Consider the following 19,057-nt stretch of genomic DNA (forward strand, 5'->3'; position numbering starts at 1 on the left):
CAGAACTTGCATATATTTGAAGCAATGTGGTATAATTGAAAGAGTGATGGGTTTAGTATCAGAGAACCTGGATTCACATCCTGGCTCCACCATGATATATGTGTGTGTTATGTGTATGTATATGTATGTGTGAGTATGTGTGGGTTGTGTGTGTGTGTGTATGTATGTATGTATGTATATGGGGCTTCAGTCTCCTCATCTGAAAAATGAGGGAATTGGACTAGAGTGGTCTCTGAGGTGCTTTCTAGCTCTAAATCTGTGATTCTGTGACCTGTTGTGACTTTTTAATTTTTCGATTTAAATAAATATTATAAATTCACAGTCATCAACAGACAAGTATTTCCATATATACAAAGTACAGAAAAAGAATATTGCATGTGAAACAACAAATATTCCATATTTAACTTTTTTTTAAAAGTATATATCAACTTTACGACAGGAGTACCAACATTGTCCCTTTTCTCTCTGTCTCCTGAACTCTCTTTTGTTCTCTTTTATGTATTTGTTTATGTGTTTCATTGCTGTAGTCAACGTACATACATTGTTTTCCTGGTTAAGTTGTAGTCAGTGTATAGAGTGTTAAGTGAAGACAACATATAAATTGTACTGCCCTACAGAGCAGGAACATGTTCACTTCTGCATCAGTTCATAGAAATCTTATCAAGTTTTTCAGAATCTCTCTTATCACTCCTTAGGGAACGATAATATTCCATTACATTCATATAACATCATTTTATTCAGCCATTCTTTGCTATTAAAAAAGTGTTGTTATAAATGTTCTACAAAGGGGCACATTGCTCTGTCTTTAACATGTTCTTGATGAAGACGTGCTTACAGGCTATTTGTGATCACTGCTTCCTTTTCTGGTCGTTGTCTGTATCCTTTTAAGATGTTGGAGAATTTTGCATAAATTGAAGCCTCTAATTTACAGATTCCGCTCATTTCCCTTTTAGAAAAGTAGTTCATCCAGGCCTATTCATTCTAATTCATCGAGAGCAACGAGGTGCTCCCTTACTTTGTCCTCATGTACCTTCAGTTTTAACTCCCTATTAACTATTTTTCTTCTGTCTTTCCTAATCCAAAAATTGACCAACATTTCTCCTTGTCTGAGGAAAAAAGAAACAAAGAAGGCATTCTTCAAGTCTGACTTCTCTGTTACCATATATCATTATCCTATTCATCCCAAGAAATGGTTTCAACCCTTCTTTCATTATCCTTTTTATCAATATAACTAAAACAAATATTCCCTAATATTTATTCCCTTTTTAAATAACATTTCTCATCAGTCTCAACTCAGTCTGAGCTCCTGACTCTATTGTTACAAGACTGTTCCAAGCTTCTGTATTAATATTCCATTCCCTGCTATTGTTTCTATTGTTTATTAATATCTTTTTGTTATTCCTGTACTTTAAAACATGGTCCAGAAATCAAAATCCCATTCTCAGGCACAGTCTTTTATTTTTTAAAAGTTTAATCTACGTTAACATTTTCATTTTCTTTTTTTTAATTTATTTTTAACGTTCATTTTTTAAAATTTTGAGTTCTAAATTCTCTCCTTCCTAGTCCCTTCCCCCCCCCATTGAAAAGACAAACAATATAATCTCAATTATACATATGAAGTCATGCAAAACATTTCCGTGTTGCAAAAAAAACCCCAACAATAAAAAGCAATAAACATAAAGAAAGTGAAAATCTATGCTTCAGTCTGTACTCAGAATACATCAGGTCTCTCCCTCTCTCTCTCTCTCTCTCTCTCTCTCTCAGCAGAAAAGAAACCTGAGCATTGTCAGGAGTTTAGAAAACAGAAAAATGTTACACAGAAGAAGAAGGATGAAATAAAATGGACCACCAAATTGTAGTTTGGGGGGAGGAGAAGGAATCTTCTTGAATAGTAGGGAGCTGACATTTTTTAAAATTTAAAGCCCTTTTAATTAGATTTGCAAGACACAAGGCAAGTATATCAACATCCTTTGTTAGTTACACTTTGCCCTTCACAAAGAGCCTTCTTCCATTTTTACATTTTAAGTTATGGTCCAAAAATCCAAATCCCATTCTCAAACACTATTTAATCTTAGCTATAAATTGAATATCATTTGAGAAATCAGTTTGTCTAATTGGTAATCTAATTTTTGTAAGAAGATAGAAATAATACTTTATATGGTAGATTCTGGAAGCTGATGTTTAGCAAAGTCAGTGATGAAATTGGTGAATGTCAATAGAAGTGAAGTTGGGTAAAGACTAAAAAAGAACTGGGAAGACTAGGCAAATGGTACATATGCAATTTACAAACATGGGCCTCCCCCCACCCCCATTCTCCACTGTTTCACAGTAATGTCTAACAGATGGTAATATACCCACTCTCACTATTTTAATTGAATTTTACTCTGCCCTTTAAAATTTTATAGTGCTACCATTTACAGTGGTAGCAATGATTGTGGTATAAGAGAGATTTATATATTAAAAATGTAAAAACCTAAGGAAATATCCTTTTATTGGCTAAGTAGATATGCACTATTAGTGGGAGTTGTTTGCGAGGCCAAAATGCAGCAGAGATTTTGCAAGCCTTTTATGTTCAAATTAGCAATAGGACCTGATCAAAATGTTTGTTCAAAAGACAGTTATTATTCTGATCTTCTTAGATCCATTAGTTATACTTGCTCAGAGAAATATTTGAGCAGATTTGCTTCCCCTAAGAATGCTTTCAGTATTGCCTTATTTCTTTTTCTTTTTTCTTTCTTTCTTTCTTTTTTTTTGGTTGTTGACTGGGTTACTAAACTAATAGTGAGGAAAATGCTGTAGCTATAGATTTGAGCAGGACTTTTTATATCTATTCCTATCCTAGTGAATAAGATGATGAGGTGTGGACTAGATAATAATTGAATTAGATAGATCCAGAACTTCCTGGACTGCTGGACTCAAATAATAGTCATTAAAGATTCTGTGTCAAGTAGCCCTGTGCTACTTAACATTTCTATCAGTGACTTAGAAAAAGGCATGATCATCAAATTTGTGCATTACTCAATATTGAGAAAGAGTCAACACCCTAGATGAAAGGATCCAAAAAGATCTTGACAGGCTAGATCCCTGGGCTGGATCTAATAAGATGAAATTCAGTAGACATAAATTAAACATTTTACATTTGGTTTCAAAAAATCAGCTTTCTAAGTACAAGAAGGAAACGGTATGTTTAGCCCTTGTAAGCTCTGAGGCATCCTCATTCCAGCTCTCTACTCCCACTGATGAGGTGGGTTCCTAGAGCTTGACTAACTACTTCTCCCCATCAGGGTTCAAGGGTATACCTGAAGAGTTGGAGATGATTTTGAAATGGTAGAGGCTCAATACATCATGCATGTACTTCTCCCAAAGTTTATCAGTTGAAAATCTACTTAGTCAGTGAAACTTAAGTAGCTCTTAGAAGGGAGTATTTATTAAGATAGCAGATAAAATGGTATAATTCCCCCAAACTTCTTTGATACACTGTACCTCAAAGATGCACAGAGTCCAGGGGAAATTGAGCTCAAACATAGAGGGTACATATGGCAGAGAAGCAGCTTGTAACTCCTGGTTACTAGAAGTACTTTTCTCTTATTTGTGGATTGCCCCAGAAGTTCCCATTAAGTGTGGTACATCTTTGTTCATCTATCTTTGGTTTCTGATTGCACACACTGATCTGATCAACTATCTGATCTGGGGACAGTACTAGGATATTTATGGGAGATGGGAGTCATTGCTGTCCTGGGAGTAGAATGCTATAATACAAGTGAGGAGATGGGGATCCAACATGTTATGAACCCTTCAAAGGTGCAAGTACCCTTTCTGGTGAAGGTGGGCAGGGGAGTAGGGGTAGAGAAAGAGAGCTGGTCAAGGCCAAAGTCAAAACTTCCCTTCTCCTAAGAGAAATAGGTGATGGGGAGTAGGGAGTTTACCTTGAATTCCAGACTCAGAACAATTTCTAGAACAGCCTCCCACCTCAACTAGAATGGTAATTTGTATAAGATACCTAAGTGTGATCAAATTTTCTCAGTCTATTAAATCAAATTTCCAGTCTGGTGTTTTTCACTTTATCTAATGGTTTTCAAAGACTTTTTATACTTAATCTAAGTTCTTTTGATTGATTGAGATGTGTTCTCAACTAGTTGAAGAATCAGAGCTAAAATGGTATGAGGTGATTTAGACCCCACCCTTAGACATTATGAAGCAGCAGTCTGTCTGAAAAAAATGTCTAGTTTTGTTGGACTGCATTGTGATATGGCAGTCAAAAATACTGATGGTGTCTTGAGCTGCAGACTTCTAGGACTAAGGAAGTAACAGTCCCACCAACCTCTGTCCTTCTCTGACTTCATCTGAAGGATTCCTTGGACAACAATTTAAGAAGGAAATTGATTAGCTAGAGATCAAGATAGTGAAGTCCAAGTCATATGAAGATCAGTGAAAGGACCTCGATATGTTTAATGTAGAGAAGAAAAAGCTCAGGGGAACATGGGAGCTGTCTTCAAATATTTGAAGGGCTGTCTTATGGGCAAAGGATTAACCTGGTTCTCTTTGCATTTAAGGGAAGAACCAGGGGCAATGGGGAGGAGTTGAAAAGGGGCAAATCTTCCAGCACTGGTCCAGAGAACTGATGAACTGTCGAAGGCTCAGATGGGAATCTTTCTCCTTGTATTCATTAAATTATAAACCACACTGTGTTGTGGTTTTTTTGAACTTGGTGATCCTAAGTCTAGTAAAAGAGGCTGGTGGGCTACAGTCAGGAATAGCAAATACTGACATTCCCAGATTCCACCTGGGTAAAGGGCAATAAAGCCAGATGGGGAGAAATCCCTAAAAGGTAGCTATGTCCCTTGTATCAGGAGGGAGCCTCCAAATCAAGCACTATACAATTTATAGTAAGTAAATACTGACCTGATCCATAGCTAGGATATTATCCAGATAAATAGACACAGGTGAAGTTGTCTCTTCAAAGGCCCATGGACATGTTATTCTCATTTATTTACCCTTCATCTTAGAGGAACTCTATCCTTTAAATTTAAAAAAAAAAAAGCTTTTGTTTCCTTCTTGCATTATCTTCAGTTTTCCCCCCAAGCATGACAAAAGCACCAGGTGCATGTTAAAATGACCAGATAGCTGTTAAAGAGTGCAGTCCAGTCATTTCTTGGTTCTAGGTCAGAGAAGATGATGTTCCAAACAGGAATCTGGCTTTGGCTCTGCATTGGACAAAATGTTCTAAGAGGAGCAGGGCTAAATTTACAAAAGGAGCATAGGAAAAGTGACTGTTACCAACTTAACAGGATTCACTGCTCATTCAGGGGAGCCCAGCACTACTGCCATAGACAGGGGGGTCAACTGATGTCCACCTGGAACCAGGATATTCGAAATCATCTCAAAGATTACCTGGAAGAAGGAAAGAAGTGGTGGATTGAGCCAGATTCACATCCATTAATAAAGCACGAGAGAAAAGGTGGCCCAGGTAAAGTATCAAAGACTACGAAGACTTCCTTACTTGGTTATCTCATCCTCTGCTCCCAGCCCTGTAACTCTGCTTGGTCCATTGACTTTTTGAGGGTTTTTGCATAAATCACTTCACTTCCTCCCTCTTATTCCTCTGAATTGTGAGATAATAATCCAATTCAACAAATAGGCAACAAGTGCCTGTTATATTGCCTCTAATACTGTCTGTGTGACCTTGGGCAAATCACCAAACCTCCTGGCTTCATCTTTACAGTGAGGGAGTTTGGTTAACAGGGTTCAGAGCTCTCTTCCAACCCTAAATCCATGATTCTATGGTCCTATATGCAAGATACATAATAATGCCTGTTCCATATTTTTTAGAAAAAGATTTTATTTTTTTCTTGTATTTTATAATTCCTCCACCCTTTCCTAAACAAGACAAAAGCATCCGATAGGCTATGCAGCAGCCACTGATTTTGTTTCCGTTTGTAGAAATGATTAGCTTTTCTAATCAACACAAAGCTGATTAGACATAATTATATTAGTTAAGACTTGGGAAAGAAGCACATATAAATCCTAATCTATTCACATTTTTTCCTACTAGAAAAATCTTCTTCCAATTATGTGATAAAATGTACCCTGTACTTACTTCCTCATAAATTTCCTAAATAGGTCAGTCACCTCATTGTTCTGGCCTCCAGGTATCCCATCTCTAAAATGAGGGGAAGGTCATCTGTCTCCTTCCTCAGTTTGAGACTCATGCAACATAAATTGTTGAGCTCTTTAGAGCAGATCTCATTGGGGAGTCTTGTGAGATAAATGTATCACTAGAAAATCTTGCTTTTATTTTAGGAATTTGGAAATTAGGTCTCACTTCTATAGAGGAAATTATGTCAGAAGAATAACAGGGATGAAGTGAAGTGATTTGGGATGTTCTCATAGAGTAGGAAAGGGGTGAAATGGAAAGCAGACTGGACGGTGAGCCAGACAACCTCACATTCTGGCTCTGCTACTACCACCTCTGGGCCCTTGGGTAAGTCTCTAAATCTGTTTTCCATGTACAAACTGGGAGGGGTTGGACTAAGATGATCTCTCTTCCTATCAGTGATTGTTGTTTAAATCTGTCACAATAATGATAATAACTAACATTTGTAGAGTGCTTACTCTATGCTAGGCACTGCACTAAGAGCTTTTCAGTTAGACAGAGTGGTACAAGGGATAGAGGGCTGGCCTCAAAGTCATGGAGGGCTGCCTCTGACACAGACTGCCTGTGTGGTCCTGGGTAAGTCACTTGACTCTTCAATGCCCTGAGCAGCTCTTCTGGTTGCAGAGGAGGTATCAGTTTACATGTAAACATCAGTTTACAGAGTGAGTTTACTCAACTAGAAGTTCCCTAAACCAGTGAAATCACATATCTCATCACTCTTCATCTAGCTGAGGAAGTAGAAAGGTAAAGCTCACCTTTCTGCCCTGGTTTGCAAAGTGAGCCCCTTTGAAGTCTGTCCTAAAGACAAGGATCTACTGCTGAGCTTAGAGCATCCTTTGTCTCCATGAATCTGGACTTCTTGGTAAAAAGGAAAAGTAACTTCATGTGCTCTCTCTGAATAAGGTGCCTAGTACATTCTGCCATTTTCTGACGTCCAGAATTCAGTCTAGAGAATTCACTTTCCTTAAAGCATTTAAATCTAGAAACTCCAGCATCAGGGATCTGGAGCTGGGTCTACAAAGCGAGACGAGTCAATCTTAGAGTGTAGGAAACACTCATTTAGCAAAGATGAGGGACGTCTGTGCCAGAAACGCAGAGGCCTAAGGACTACAGGTTCTCAGAGACCCTTAGAAAACCCTTCTTCAGTAGAAATGAGACTCTCCATTGCCTGCCCTATGGCAGAAAAAAGAAGTCAAAATTAATATCAACTCAGGCTCAAAAATTCTTCCTGTTGGATTGGGAAGGGCAGAATAAAAACTTTTAACAGAAGTTGAAATTTCAGGCATATGACTTGAAGCGTCCAGGCAGGAGAATTACATCCCAGGGCACTGAAAAAACTAGTGACTACAATTGCTGAGATGGTGGCAGTGAGCTATAAAAGATGATCCTTGAGAGATGCCACAGGCCTGATAAAGGAAAATATTCCAATTTTCAAAAAAAGGGAAAGCACAGATTTTTACAAAGCATTTAATAGAGTATTTCATGCCAATGTAGTGAGGAAAATGGAGAGATATGGGATAGATATATTTTAGATATATTCAGATGGATTCAGAACTAATGGAATAAGCACTGAATGATCATGACATTGATCAAAGGATCAATATCAACTTGGGGGGAGGTCTCTAATTCCCCAATAATCTGTGCTTGGTGCTGTGCAATTTGATATTTTTAATTAATGACTCAGATAAAGGCATAAATAAACATGAAAGTATATTTATCTAGTTTTCAGATGACACAGTGCTACAGGACATAGTTAACTCACTGGCTTAAAGAACTAGGATGCTAAGATTATAGACTGGGATGATGGGCTGAATCTGGTAAGATGAAATTGAATACAGGTGAATGAAAAGACTACACTTGGATCCAAAAATTCAGTTGAACAGACATACAATCAGAAAGAAATGGCTAGTCAATAGTTTCAGTTTAAAAAGATCTAGAGTTAATTTGTGAACTAGTAACTCAATAGGAGTCAACTCAATGCCTGCTCAAAAAGTCAATGAAATCCAGTTTATGGAATAAAGAAGGTGATACTCCCATGATACTCATTCTACTCATTCTTGATCAGACTACACCAGGATTATTGCACTCAGTTTGGGGCACCATATTGTAGGAAGTGCATCGGCAAGCCCGAGTATATCCAGAATAGATTGTGATGAAGGGGGTGAAGGTATTGGAGACCATATAAGGATCAGTTGAAGGAACTAGGAATGTTTAGCCAGGAGAAGAGAAGACTGAGGCAGGGCATGAATGATGTCTTCAAATACTCAAAGGGCTGAAATAAAGAAGAGGTATTAAATTTGCTTTTCTTAGACATGGAAGGCACATGCCTGTGCATGATGAATAGATGCTGCAGAGAGCCATATTGGGAAAACTTCCTAATACTTAGAGCCATCCAAAAGTGGAATGGGTTTCCTCAGAGTGTTCTGCCTCACTTCAAGCAAATGTTAGATGATGATATTTCTGCATTGTTATTTATAGCAGGTATTTTTATTCAGGTTGCGCTAGATGGCACCTGAGATCTCTGCCAACTCTGAGATCCTGTCATGTTGTGATCATGAATGTAGGGACAATATTGGACATTATTATCATTCTTGGGAAATTAATGTCTAAAGCTTTATGATAAAGGCTATGTTGTTGAGATAATAGATTTAGGGCTAGAAGGGGCATTATTGGTCAGCTAGTTCCATCCTTTCCTCCCCTGCCATTTTGCAAATGAGGAAAGTGATCAAATCAAAATAACGATGTGAAACAAAGCCCAGAACTCAATCTTCCATTTGATCAGAAGTTAGTTAGCACATTTGTGGGTCTAGGGTTAGTTTTATTTATTGGCTACTAACAGGAATGATCATCTGGACCTGTTCTCTCTTTCACAGAAGTCTCTGCCAATCTCTTCACAAGATCTGGGCTTTTTCCTTCCAACAGATGCACATATATGATCAGAAACTGGGATTTAGTTTCATCCAAAGTGGACCTTTGTTCAAAAGAACATTTTTTCATTTGTCAGGGTGGTAAGTGATAAACCTATAAGTTTTCAGAAATATAAATTGGAGAATGATTCCAGAGATTTAAAAATATGTGTGAGTACTACAAAGATGGAATGAGAAGAATGGATGAAGGGAAAGAAGTAGGAATTTTGATTTTTTAAAGATTGATAAAATATGTTTACATATACACACATACACAAATATATGCACAGTATTCATAGCAGCCTTCTTTGTGGCAGAAAAAAAGGTGGAAACAAAGTGGATGGTCATTATTTGGTGGTGTGACTGAAAAAGTGGTTGTGTCTGAATATGGAATAATACTGCACATTAACATATGATGAACATGAGGAATTCAGGGGAACACAGGCAGACCGGTGAAGTGACACAGAATGAAGTAAACACAAACAAAAGAACAATATACACAATAACTATAGTAATTTAAATGTAAGCAGTATTCAAGTGCATCTAAAGTCCATTTAATTACAATGAACAATCTCGATTCTAGAGAAGATGAAACCCACATCCTCTCAATGGAGAGATGGAGAACTGTGGAGATGGAATGTTGCAGATGTCAGTTGCGAGGTTGCTTTGTCAATTGATTTTACTCAAATAGTTTCTTTACTAGAAGGGAGTCATATCTAGAAATGACTGTGAGGCATCAGCTTTTCTTTTTTGAGAGGCCTCAGTTTAAAAAGCAAAACAATAAAGCTCACAGCCTACTCCATTCTTGGCAGAAATCCCTAGGTTTTCCCACGGTCTGTGCCGATTGCGACAACCTATTCATGCTAAAGAAACTCCTTTGATATTGCCTGCATTCACAACATCATATATTAAGATCTCATAAGTACGGCTATGGGAATGGACAGAAGAAAAGAAAAGCAAATGGTAGCCAGGCACCATCAGATGGAAATATTGGTGGTAGGGGCAAAAAACTGTGAGAGATCCTCTCTATGGAAAATCGCTATTGATCTATAACATGCTAGGATTTATAATATGATATTTTGTCTTTGAATTCTTCCTGGGTTCAAATGCATTTATGTTTAGTATTACATAATTGTGGAGTAGGAACATTTATTTTGCTCCATGTGTGTCTATATGTGTATATGGATGTATGTGCATATGTACACGCACACAGAGGCTTAAAGTTATCTGTAGATACACACGCAAAAACACACATAAATTCCCATATGGATCCTGACCTGTGATTTCATCATTTTAGCACTTATCCCTCCTAATTTAAAAACAGGAACCTTAGCACTTAAGGTGATAGATAGACAGACAGATATATATATATATAAAGATACACATGTATGTGTGATGAAATCAGTGTGTATATACATATATATATATCTTTATAAAGGAGAGTTTTATTTTTAGGACGTTCTAACAGAAATTTTTGATGACAGTTTTGTTGTGACAGTAACTAGTGATTTAACACTAAATGGCAAAGGTATCTGAAGCTAGGAAGAATTTAAAGACAAAATTTCTTATCTTAAAACTGAACATGTTATAAGTCAACATCAATTATTCCTAGAGGATTTTTTAATATGTATTTGCACCCTAAGTATAAATCATCTCCCTCATTTTCTCTTCTTATTCTCTGACTACCATTTGCCTCTCTTTTTTTCTGATAGTTGACCTAGCTGCCCTTTCTAATGTGCTGTGATCCTAATGTTATGTGTGGCTTTGGATGACATTAGACAAATTTCTTCTGTATTCTTAGTTTATTGTTCTTTGATGGCCAGATTAAAAATTATTGTTTGTGTTTTTCCCTATTATCACTTTTCTGAAGTCCGTGATTTTTCATAGATTTTCTCACAACAAGAGTTATTGATACTATCGTCTGTTTTCTACTTTGAACTCCAAATAGATGCCTTTCATGACCACCCACATGACAATCATGAAAGCAATGGAAAGGATGCCCCAGTTAACCCAACGATCAAGATTAAAAAGTGGGAAATCTCCAAGATGAGAAATGAGATTGCCTCAGGTACTGGTTTTTTCCTGCATAACCAATCTTTCCTCCCTGTAGCATACCAGATATCAGAATTTACACAGACATTTCTACAATAATGCACAAGTCCCTTACGTTGTCACTGCTGGATGAATGGTTCAGCCCAAGGGTATGGCAGTGATTATCTCATTTTTAAAGAGTGAAAATGAAATTGCTTTCTTCCTTCACATTGCTTGAATCATGCTTCAAGTTCAGATAACAGGAGAAATATGCTTCTACCAGTTAATCTTCCCATACTTCATATACGAGTCTAGCAAAAAACATTATCTCGAAACTCACTTTGGTCAAACGAAATGCACAGTTCCAAACCTCAGTAACAATTCTAGTCATCTCAATTCAAGCACCCAGAAAAGAAGGGCAAAGGAAAGTGTTTCTATAGTCATAAGCATTAAGACAGATTCAGAAGCCCATGACCCAAAAGAAATTGAACGTGAGCTAAATGTCAGGAAAAATCTTAGTAACACTTTACATGTTACTTACGGTACTCATACAGTCCTTTGACTTTCTATTCATAACCTTCCTCAAGGACATTGTCATCCTGCTGGGAAATAAGGGATGAGAAAGCAAAAAATGTGTAAGCCTACAAACTTGTTTTGGTGGTCTGATAAGTTTTTTTTATTTCCATGTACATAAAATTATATAGGGAAAAGGAAGAAGGCAACAAGAATTTATTAAATGCTTCCTTTGTGCCAGGTACAGTGCTAAGGGCTTTACAAATATTATCTCATTGATCATCCCAACAACCCTGAGGGGTAGGTGCTATCACATTCCGCATTTTAACAGTTGCAGAACCAAAGCAGACAGAGGCTATGTCATGTTGGCAAGGAACAGAGACTGTCTTATAAAACAACTTAGTAATAGCTAGAATTTATACAGTATTCCAAAGTTTGCAAGCTCTTTAAAAATATTATTTCATTTTATCCTTACAACAACCCTTTGAAGTACATGCTATTATTAAAGATCCCATTTTCCTCATGAGGAAAGTGAGGCAGACAAGGTTAAGTGACTTGCCCTGGGTCACACAGCTAGCAAATGTTGGAGACAAGATTTCAGCGCAGCTCTTCCTGACTCTCGGCTTAGCCCTCTCTCTCCTACACCACCTAACTAACATTATCCAGCTCCCTCCACCTGTCCACTTACCTATAAAAAATAAAAGCATTTCCCTTATGTGTCCCCTTTCACCTGTGATAGACAATATAGTGAATGATTTCGTGGGAATACTCACACTGTGTTGCTTTTATGATTAGCTTGACAGCCAGCAGGGAATTCATAGATACTTAAATCAGGTGATTTTGATCCCAAGTTAGATATTTTCAAAGAAGAAAGAACTGGACTTTTCTTCCCACAGCCCTAACTTCTTGAATTCTTACCTCTTTTTCCTTCCTCTAACAGATCATTATCTTTCATCCAGATGTCATGGGATCACTGACATTTATCAAGTAAGTGGTTTATAGCACATATTCTGGAATGACATTAGTCTCTCTCTTATGAAGCTTAATCCCACTCTAACAGTGCTGGCATAGCTATATTTTATTCTATATGGACATGACTGTATCCTGTACTATCCCACAATTATATTCTGCATGTAAAGAAGGCTTAAGGATAGGGATAGGGACCGGGTCTGGGATGTCATTCCAGATGAAAACCTTTCCCATAATTGACACACATCCAGAATTTGCTGTGGAACTGAGTGGTTGAAGGACTTGACCAGAATAAGAGGTGTCAGAATCTGAGCTTGAAACTAGGTCTTCTGGGCTCCTAGGGACAGGTCTATCCCCAACAGCAGGGGTTCTTAACCTTCTTTGTAGGGTAGATCCCTCTAACTGACTGGAAATCAAACAGACCCCTTCTCACAAGAATGTTTTTAGACGCATAAAACAAAAGACTAGGAAACCAATATTATTGAAAGTTGTATTGTATATATGTAAATATTTGCATATAATTATACATACATACATGCATGCATACATACTTACACATACTTAACCTCAGCCCTATGAACTTTAAAGAGAGAAAGAGACAGGCAGAGAAAGCTAGGGGGCGCCATGGTGTATGGAAGATTCATCTTCATGAGTTCAAATCTCACCTCAGACGCTAACTAGCTGTGTGACCCTCGCTAAGTTACTTCACCCTCAGTTTTCTCATCTGTAAAATGAACTGGAGAAGAAAATGGCAAGCCATTCTAGTGTCTTTGCCAAAAAAAAAAAAATGGGGTCATGAAGAGTTGGACATGGCTCATTTGTGCCTCCAGAGGAGAGAAGGCCCCACAGATTCTGTCTTTACAGCATGGTGTCTCCTCAGATGCACTGAACAAAGAAATCGCCAAATATGGATTAAGCAAGAAAAATGGCAGAAGAGAGTTTTGAATGCCCCTACAGCCAAAGTGACTCCTGTTCACCACATGTGTAGCAGACCAGAACCAGTTCCAAAATGTCTATGCAAGTTTCTCTAAGGTGTTTGTCTCACATAGCGTCATGTCTCTCCCAGAAACAGGCTCTTCCATGTAGGGAAATTCCATTAACCAAGCAAGCAGATGGTGCCCACATACGTGCCAGACCCTGGTTACACCTCCACGCTATAAAATCCTGGACTCTGATTCTATGCTCAAAACTGCCTTAGTTGTTGATTATTGTTTGTAACTCCATTAGAATAAAATCCTTTTTCAGTAAGTTTCTTAACACTTTTTTCCTTTACCTCCTATCTAGAAACCCTTTAATTAATATCCAAGTACACTGTATCATAGTACCATAGATTTAAACCTTAGAGTTAATTGTATCCAACTCCCTCAATATAATCTGAGAGGGGGAATAATTGGCCCACAGTCACACAGCTAGCAGGTGTCAAAGGTGGGATGTGTATCCAGGTCTTCCTAAATGCAAGAGCAACATGCTCCCTGTGATGCAACACTGCCTTTCAGCTGGTGTGGACTGCAAAGATCTTATTTCTGGTATAGCAAAAAAGGACAGGAGAAGAAAGTAAAATCTCTAATTTCTACCACTATCTGCAAAAGCAGATCCTTCCATTTATCGTCATTTTCTCTGTATCTTCCAGCCAACAACCCTGTGCCAAGAAATGTCCACCAATATCCTGGTTCTATTCGTAATGGCCCAGACCCCAGAGCAGATGCTATTGGCAATATCCCCACCTGCCAAGCAGCAGCCTCTCCCAGTGAAAACCAAGTTTGGCAAGCCTGTGGCTGAAACGTCTTCTGAAAAGCCTTTGTCAGAAGCACTTGCAAGTGCTTCTTATCAGGTACAAATGGTCACGTAAAGTAAAGAAGAAGTAAGGTTTACTGGAAAGAGGATAAACTCCAGTTCAGGAGACTGGAGTTTTATTTCTCACCATGGCACTTGCCATTTGATGGCAAATCACTGTGGGCAAAATACATCTCTAGACTTCATTTTCTTCATCTGAGGAATGGCAATAATAATAATTCATGATTTAAAGATTTATTGTAACAAAGTGCTTCGTGTAGCCAAAAGCACTTTATAAATGTCAGTCATGATCATTATCCCCTATGTTATTCTGTGAAACCAAGGAAAGAACATTCTTAGGATTTTGCTAATATCCTTGGGATGGTGACTGGAGAATTCTTGTCCCTTTATCTCCAAATAGGACATTACCTTATCCACTGGTGACAAAGGGGCCAATCCTTTTACTAAAAATATTCATGAAAATTAATTCTGTAATGTCTCTTAACCACATTTCAGCCTTTAATAATTCAGAGTGTAAAGGTCAGAGACAGATGGGATGTTCCAGAATGAGGCAGGCAAGGTAGGACAGGGCAGAGAATAAAACTTTTATAGCATAAAATATAATAAAACAAATATTAAAAGGAAAGCAATAAAATGAGGAAAATATGACATATCTCTTATTAAGTCTTTCTATTAAAATACCTATCTTACCTATAAATAACTGAAAAAATTTTATTATCCCCCCTTTCAGTCCCTAAGTGGTCAAAGGAAGTAATCATATGTGAAAATGTATACCTTACCACTAATTACAGAAATAAAAATTAAAACAATTTCAAAGTATTCCATATACCTATTAAACAGTGTTAGAGGCGCTGTGAGGAAATAAATAAGAAATTCTGAAAATCAGTGTCCTTTTTAAGACAATAATTGGGCAAAATATAAGTACTATAAAACTGATCAGAATCTAAAATAGTAATTCCACTTTGGGAGAATATGCTAAGGAAATAACCCAAAGGGGGCAAAAAAAATAGCAATTGTTTACAAAGATGCTCATAGCTATGCTATTGATAATAGTGAAAAATCGGAAACAATGCTAATGTCCCCCCAATACAGGAATGGCTAAAAAAAACTGATATGAGCATGCAGTGAGATGATGGACTTTGACAGAAATATGAGGCAGATAGGTAGCACAGTGGATAGAGCTCCCACTCTGGAGTCAAGAAGATGAATCTTCCTGAGCTCAAATCTGGCCTCAGACTCTTCCTACCTGTGTGACCCTGGGCAAGTCATTGAATCCTGTTTGCTTCCATTTCCTCATCTATAAAATGAGCTGGAGAAGGAAATGGCAAACTATTCCATTATCTTTGCCAAGAAAACCCAAAATGGGGTCATGAAGAATCAGAAACTACTGAAAAATGACCCAACAACAAAACCTTTCCAATGACAAGTAGGTTGACTATTTCAATACAAAGAGTGGGATCCAAATAATGCTACATAAAAAAAAAGCAGAACACAAAACAGTTTATAAGTTCTGGTTACCAATATCTAAAAGTATATGTCTACATTAACAAAGAAAGGAAGATAATTTAAATAGCTTGAATTTGGTATCCATTGGGTTATTTTTTATATATACTAAAATCATATTATAAAAAAGAAAATATTATTCTGTAACATCAGATTTCCAATTGAAAGCCAGTCATCTGTTGTTGTTGCAGTTTGTCCTTCATTCTCCAAGAGGACCATGACATCAGGGAAGTGATACCATGACTTCCAAGCGAAGTGGATTTAAATGAGCGAGGCTGTGCAAAGTCACCAGCCTCACTTTCTCCTCCTGAGTCATCTGGGTCCAGAGGCAAGATATAGATCAGGATGACTGGAGATGGCCCCCTAAAGCCAGTCTCTTGAGTTTTGAAGCTATGCCCCATTTTCTCAGTGTTTTCCCATAATCTTTAGTACTCAGCCACTCATCCCCTGAACATCAAATCTCAGAAACCTTTTTCCTGAAAAAATCAAAGTCCAAAAGACTGAAAGAATAATATGTGTCCTCTAAATAGAAAGGACTTTTTCTTAAAATCCCTGTTTCACTTTTGAAAGTGAGTGCACTTGTCTTTTATTCTCATACTCACATAAACCCTGGGTCAGTCATTGTACCTTTCTGTCGTACTTTGGGTTTTTTTTTTTCACCTCTGTGAAAGAAATACTTACAGGTAGCCATCTTCCAAAAGGCTTCTAGGAGTTCATCAGTATTGTAGTGCGCCACTTCTGGATGGTGACCATGGTTTCCATGTGACGCTTGAAGTACAATTTCATGAGCCATCTAAAATGTTGTGTGTTCTGCCTTCTTAAAAGTGTAAGTGTGTCACAATGCCATTTATCCCGTGGAGAAGACAGCCATTGGTCTACTCACCAGATGGGGCTCTCTGGAAGCCACCAACAAAGGGGCATGGGATCATTTCCCCAAAGGCTGTAGTATCCCCTCTGGCCACCAGAAGCCTGCAAAAGCCTAGGCTGCTTTCCAACATCAATGATGTAGATACAAACTGAAGGAATGAGTAGATTAAATTGATGCTGGCCAGAACCGGAATTTAGATAAGGGATAATATGAACTATTGTTCAAAATGTTAGAATGTGAACTCTATGGCTCTATTTCTCATCTCCTATCTGGGACAATAAATACCCCACCCCATTCACAGGACACAGGTACTTAATATACTGTGACCACATCCTTTATTGAAAGCAGTGAAGGGGAAAATGTTAAGTTCCCAAACTCCTCCTATTTATTCTCCCACTTCTTTGGGTATAACCAGAAAATATCTAAAATCATGGAAAGGGAAAAAGAGAGGAGGGTTGTATATCTGGGACCCAAGCTCCAGGCCACAGTGTATAAATAAAAGGAATTGAATTTGAAGGAGGAGCTTCCTGACCTCAGTCTTACTAATACCCCCAAATTCATGAGAGTCAAGTCTTAGATCCTTGGATTTTCTCTACCTCGCACGGCAGTCCTTGTCTTTGTTCCAAGGTCTGGGTCAGTGCTAACTTTCTTCCTCCAGTCCTGGCTATAGGCACATGAGAGACATGGGCAGCAGCTGCTTGTGGTCAGCACTGCTCAGCAATCTCAATCCTCAAAATCGACTGCCAATTGCTCATATGGCGAACAGGAAATCTTTATTCAGTTGCAGCAACTGTCTGTTCCCCATTCAAATCACAACAACCAAAAAGTTCCCCCTAATGGCAACCAAAGCAAAGTGATCCCTAGACCTATGTGTCAGTATAGATATCTTACCACATCCCTACCTTCTTATTCAACTTTATGCCCATTGACCATGTGCTCCCAAGAATACCACTGCAGAAGGGGGCAGAAGAGAGGAGAATTACATGCTTTCTGTTCAGCTTTTCCTTTGTTTTTTATCCAGCTATTACTGTTTCCTCTTTTCTATGTTCTGTTTCCTTCTCTCTATCTCCTGAGAACCTAATGTAAATAGTAACTTGAAAAAGATAAGAATTTATGGCATGGGCACACATTACAGTGGAGAGTGAATGGCATTAACAAATAGGCCCTTCAATCCTCGATCTCTTCTCCTTTCTCCCCAGCAGGTCTTCCGTGAAGCAATGGGAAATGTTAGCAGATCCATTCAAGATGTTCAGTTGGTCCAAAAAGTGCAGAGAGCTTGTGAGATCCTTCAGCACCTGAAGCATTTTGCTTCCCAGTTTTCCAAGACAATCCAGGTAAGAGAATGAATTGAAGGAGTCAAAGGATAGATTAAAGTAAAAAAGGATGGAAAAGAAAAAAAAGGGAGAGAGGAGAATAAGAGAAAGTGAGAGTCTTTTAGTAGAAGCTCCATCTCTCTCCCAGAACCTCACACAGTGCTCTGCAGAAAGGGAGCCCCTTCAAAAAGAGTTGGTTTTTTTTTCTTGTTGTTAATAGATGATAGGAAAGACCAATTAAACAAATTTCAAAAGGCACAAAAAGAAAATGGAGATGGGCATGAAGGAAAGCACAGATCCATGGAATTACTGAAGGGAAATAGTGAGGCATAAAGGCCATCTTTACTAGTCAAAGCGGAATTTAGCACTATCCAGGCATTTCCTCTACTTTGTCTAGATTAAATTTGCAAACAAGTAGTCATGACTTCATTTTTTACAATTTTATCTATTTTAAGGTAAATTTTATTTTTTTCAATTAATGAAAATCTGCCTTCTCTTCTACCCATCTCCCACCTCAAACTCCCTGCCCCCCAACACACACACACACACACACACACACACACACACACACACACAACAAAAGAAAAACAAAACAACTCCTGTTACAAACATGTCTCATCAAGCAAAACAAATTGCCTCATTGGCCGTATACATGTCTCAATCTGTACCATCCTCATTTGATCAGTAGGTGGGTTGTATTGATTGGACTTCTGAAGCTTTCAAAATTTTTTGTTTTTACAATAATGTCTAATTATTTATCTAATCATTAGTAATCTAGAACATTTTTAATATGGCTATTTGTAACTTGTATTTCTTCCTCTGAAAACTGTTCGTATCCTTTGACTATTTGTGGGAATGGCTTTTATTCTAATAAATTGGAACCAGTTATTTATGTATCTTATAAGACCTTTATCACAGCAAAGTGCTGTGGAGATTTTTCCCATTTACCTGTTTATCTTCTAATTTTATATGAATTGATTTTGTTTGTGTGAAAACTTTGTCATTT

The 19,057-nt window shown here is 37.8% G+C and overlaps 1 protein-coding gene across 1 annotated transcript in view; it reads left to right on the top strand.

Annotated features, from left to right (window-relative positions):
* Positions 1 to 5,135: 5,135 nt before the first annotated feature.
* The window catches only part of PKD1L3 (polycystin 1 like 3, transient receptor potential channel interacting), a 66,052-nt gene continuing 52,130 nt past the window's right edge, over positions 5,136 to 19,057 (top strand). Inside the window, 6 exon segments of the mRNA XM_072636497.1 lie at positions 5,136 to 5,467; positions 9,028 to 9,162; positions 11,009 to 11,128; positions 12,545 to 12,591; positions 14,204 to 14,404; positions 17,938 to 18,072. Coding sequence (XP_072492598.1) covers positions 5,173 to 5,467; positions 9,028 to 9,162; positions 11,009 to 11,128; positions 12,545 to 12,591; positions 14,204 to 14,404; positions 17,938 to 18,072 — 933 coding nt within the window. The 5' untranslated portion in view covers positions 5,136 to 5,172.

Source organism: Notamacropus eugenii, chromosome 1, assembly GCF_028372415.1.
Source record: "Notamacropus eugenii isolate mMacEug1 chromosome 1, mMacEug1.pri_v2, whole genome shotgun sequence".
NCBI lineage: Eukaryota > Metazoa > Chordata > Mammalia > Diprotodontia > Macropodidae > Notamacropus > Notamacropus eugenii.